This window comes from Haplochromis burtoni, unplaced genomic scaffold (genome assembly GCF_018398535.1).
Source record: "Haplochromis burtoni strain Fernald_Lab_line unplaced genomic scaffold, NCSU_Asbu1 Contig_3716, whole genome shotgun sequence".
Taxonomy (NCBI): Eukaryota; Metazoa; Chordata; class Actinopteri; order Cichliformes; family Cichlidae; genus Haplochromis; species Haplochromis burtoni.
The window spans coordinates 1-3,386 of record NW_024586077.1 but is presented as its reverse complement, the minus strand read 5'-3'; the positions used below and the strand labels follow the sequence as shown (position 1 = coordinate 3,386).

The window sequence follows — 3,386 nt, the reverse complement described above, 5'->3', positions numbered from 1 at the left end:
ACATTAAAATGTTTGCTTTTCTTTTTTAGAACCCCGTATGTTTGATAAAAGATTAAAGAGAATGAGCGAATCTTTTCTATGGAGATGGAAAAGGGAAGTGGATACACTCCCTTCTAAAGACTCGAAGGAGGAAAAAGGTGGGAAGTACAAATATTTTTTATTTTTTATTTGTTGAACTCCATTTTAATATAGTTGAAAGTTTCATTATAATTATTTTTCTTATTTTCTTATTATTAATTATTATGTGCATATTGTACATGTGCAGCATTCATTTCACTCATTAGTAAGATTTGTTTAAATGTTTAGTAATAAATATCAAACATTTTTTGATCAGTTTATTTTGTTTCCCAACAAAACTTATTCAGGAACATTGGACATGTATTCAAATCGTTATAAAGGTCAGAGGTCCAAAGTTGCAGTAGGAAACATGTTATAATTAAAAGTGTTTTCCACAGTAAAATTGTGGAACAAAAACAAAAAAATAATGGCTATAAACGCTTCTTCTGACCTGTTTCATCTTTAGGGGTGAAAACTTGAGAAAGTATCAAAGCAGTTTAACAGAGCCTGGGCGATTCATCTATTAAATAGTGCTGATAATTAAAAACAATTTTTCATTGTTTTTGTCCACCAGTGAAACCTACATTTTAGGAATACCTTGAAATGCAAGCCTTTTGTGAATCCACTCAGCAACTGATAGACAGTGAGAAACATCTGTTTTGGGAGACAGCTGAGGCCAACAAGGAAGCAGTAGAAAAGCTTGCGGCAGAGCTCGCTCCTGTTTCCCTTATTACTCCTCTGAATATCTAAGCCATGTGTTTTTCTTTGCCCTTTGTCACATCGTACCTCCTCGTGTGTGTAAATCTCCATGTGTTTCTAGTTTCAGTGTAGCTCCTCATTTGTAGTTTCTTGGTGTAAGTTTTCTTTTCCCAGTGTTTTTGTTACTATTTTCCATTTTTCTAAATTTTGGTGTTTCTTGTGAGTTTACCCTTTTAACAATTTCCCCAGCAATAAAACTGCCACCTTTAGTTCATCCTTCATGTTTGAGTTCTGCACTTGGGTCCACCTCCTTCATGCCTGCCACAGCTACACATGACAATAATGGGCAAAAAGACAACATTTTTTTTGGCACTGAGTTCACAACAAAAAGCACTGCTGATGCTTGTCTGTGGAAAGTGAAGAAAAGAAAAGACCAGAACTCATGTCTGCAGTCTGTTATTCAAACTTCATTAAACTGTGTGCTTTTTTCTTTCAGATCCCAATAATACTGTTAAGAGAGAGTTTTCTTTTAGACGGAAAGGACACGAGGATAGGCGCTCCTCGGTGGAAGGTGGGAAGTACAAATATTTTTTTATTTGTTGAATCCATGTTAATATCCATGGCATAAGTTTAATTACAATTATTTTCATGATATTTAATTATGTGTATATAGTACATGTGCAGCATTCATTTCACTGTTTAGGAAGATTTGTTTAGATGTTTAGTGATAAATACCAAGAGAACAGAGACCTGGTGATTGACATCTATAAAATAGTGCTGATAATTAAAAATCAAAGATTTTGTCTTTTTTTGTCCACCAGTGAATCTACTTTGAGGAATACCTTGAAAGACAAGCCTGTTTGAGGCCACTCACAACTGATCAGAAGGGAGAAACATCTGTTTGGGAGACAGAGGCTGAGGCCAAGCAGAGGAAGCGGTAGAAAAGCTTGCTGCAGACCATAAAGCCCTTGAAGAGCATGTATGGCAGATTCTGCAGCAGAGTCTTTCTCTCAGCACTGAGGAAGAGGTGTACATCTGCGGTGAAAGCCATCAACCTTGAGGAAGAGCAGGACCAGCTGTGGAACAAAGATGCCGACCCACCAGCCTGGAGGCCCAAGAAGTGGAAGAAACACCATGACAAAGTGCTTCAAAAATTAGTGAAATGCGTTGAGAATCCATCAAGCCCCATTGGTGATCCGGTGAACCAGTCTCTATAGAGGCAGAGATCCACTCCATGGGCAGGCAGCTGAAGGAGGACCTGCAGTGGGTGGTGGAGGTTGTGAAGAACTGCTACCCACCAGAGATGGACATCTGTAACTTTTATGCAAGACAGTACCATCAAAATTTCAGCGCAAGGCTCAAAAAGATTGCAGACTTTGTTCTGGATGACAAGGACTGCAGCTTCCTCCTGCGATGGGTGAAGGAGTTTTATCCAGGGTAAGCCACCAGTTCAATTATTGTTTGAAGCAGCATCTTTCTGTGCCTAAACATGAGGATGTCTGTCAGTGTGAGGTCCTTCATTGTTTTTAGAAGAATAAATACCTGAACAATTACAGATAGTGAATAATAATACAAATGTAACGGCTAATTTCTTGTTTTCTTAATGTGCAAAATAAAATGCCATTTTTATAGACTAAACACAGCTTGGGTTGTTTATAGAAACTCATGTGTTATCTGCTCTGTGTACCAGAATCCTTGAAAAACCTGAGCTGGCCAGTAATATCAATACTGAAGCGCTGGGAAACCTGCTTCCTGACGAGTTACTGAAACCTCTGGAGGAGCAGTACCTCAGCAAACAACAGGTAACACAGTGTATCTGAGGCGTGCATCCAGTTAATCAGTATGGTCATTGCAGGGCTTAAAGTGAGATGTGGAAGACAAGCATCAAAGAGTTGCTGGTTTAATTTTTTTGAACATAATATTGTAGATGTAATTATTACTGTCAGTAATTAAATCTTTACACATGAAAGCAGTTTAAAAGTGACAGCTGTGTGTTGTTGTGTGTTTAGAGCGACCTGATGATTTATATTGGCCGAGTATTGGATGAAGCAAAGAAAGAGTGGGATCAAGGAAAGGAGCCGACAAGAGATGATGGTTGCAACGCCAGTCCTGTGGCCTATGATGTCATCCAGGTACAGTTGCCGTAGAGCTGCTACAACTTGATATAAAAGAGGCTGAAATTGATGCTTTTATAAAAATGTATTAATATAAAGTGAAAGGCGTCACTTGTGGTGGCCAACTTCAAGGATCCTTATAGTGAGTCCTGCATTTGTTGACTTCTAATTGTTGACTGTAGTGACTCACCTGACACACTGCATCATGTTGAGGAGTGTTTATTGCAAATCATTTGCTTGTTGACAGGTACGGCACCCACTCCACCTGTTTTCCTGCTGGTCTCCAGCTCACACACTTCAAATCTTAGGTCTCTGGCTTCATTATTTACAAAGAGAGAAACCTCATTAGTTAAATCCCTGACACCTCAAGAGGGGTCCCTCCATCCCCCTTGAGCTCACTGCTCCACTCCTCCCCTGCAGTTGAGCCAGGGACCTCACCACCGCCACATTGACCATTGTGAGAGGCTTTGAATACATTGCTATATCAGAACTGTGCAATAAAATTGTTGTGGTGAA

The 3,386-nt window shown here is 39.3% G+C and overlaps 1 protein-coding gene across 1 annotated transcript; it reads left to right on the top strand.

The window, feature by feature from the left end:
• The first annotated feature begins 1,928 nt into the window (after positions 1–1,928).
• Positions 1,929–3,027, top strand: LOC102290614 (tumor necrosis factor alpha-induced protein 2). The gene is made up of 3 exons (XM_005953450.3): positions 1,929–2,193; positions 2,447–2,558; positions 2,766–3,027. Exons 1-3 carry the CDS (start codon positions 1,991–1,993, stop codon positions 2,901–2,903), a joined length of 453 nt encoding a protein of 150 aa, XP_005953512.3. The 5' UTR covers positions 1,929–1,990; the 3' UTR covers positions 2,904–3,027.
• The last annotated feature ends 359 nt before the right edge of the window (positions 3,028–3,386 follow it).

Coding starts and splice junctions, on each gene's coding strand:
- LOC102290614 (XM_005953450.3), top strand. CDS start 1,991: ATGGGCAGGCAGCTGAAGGAGGACCTGCAGTGGGTGGTGGAGGTTGTG. Junction 2,194..2,446: donor GTGAAGGAGTTTTATCCAGG/GTAAGCCACCAG, acceptor TCTGTGTACCAG/AATCCTTGAAAAACCTGAGC. Junction 2,559..2,765: donor AGTACCTCAGCAAACAACAG/GTAACACAGTGT, acceptor TTGTGTGTTTAG/AGCGACCTGATGATTTATAT.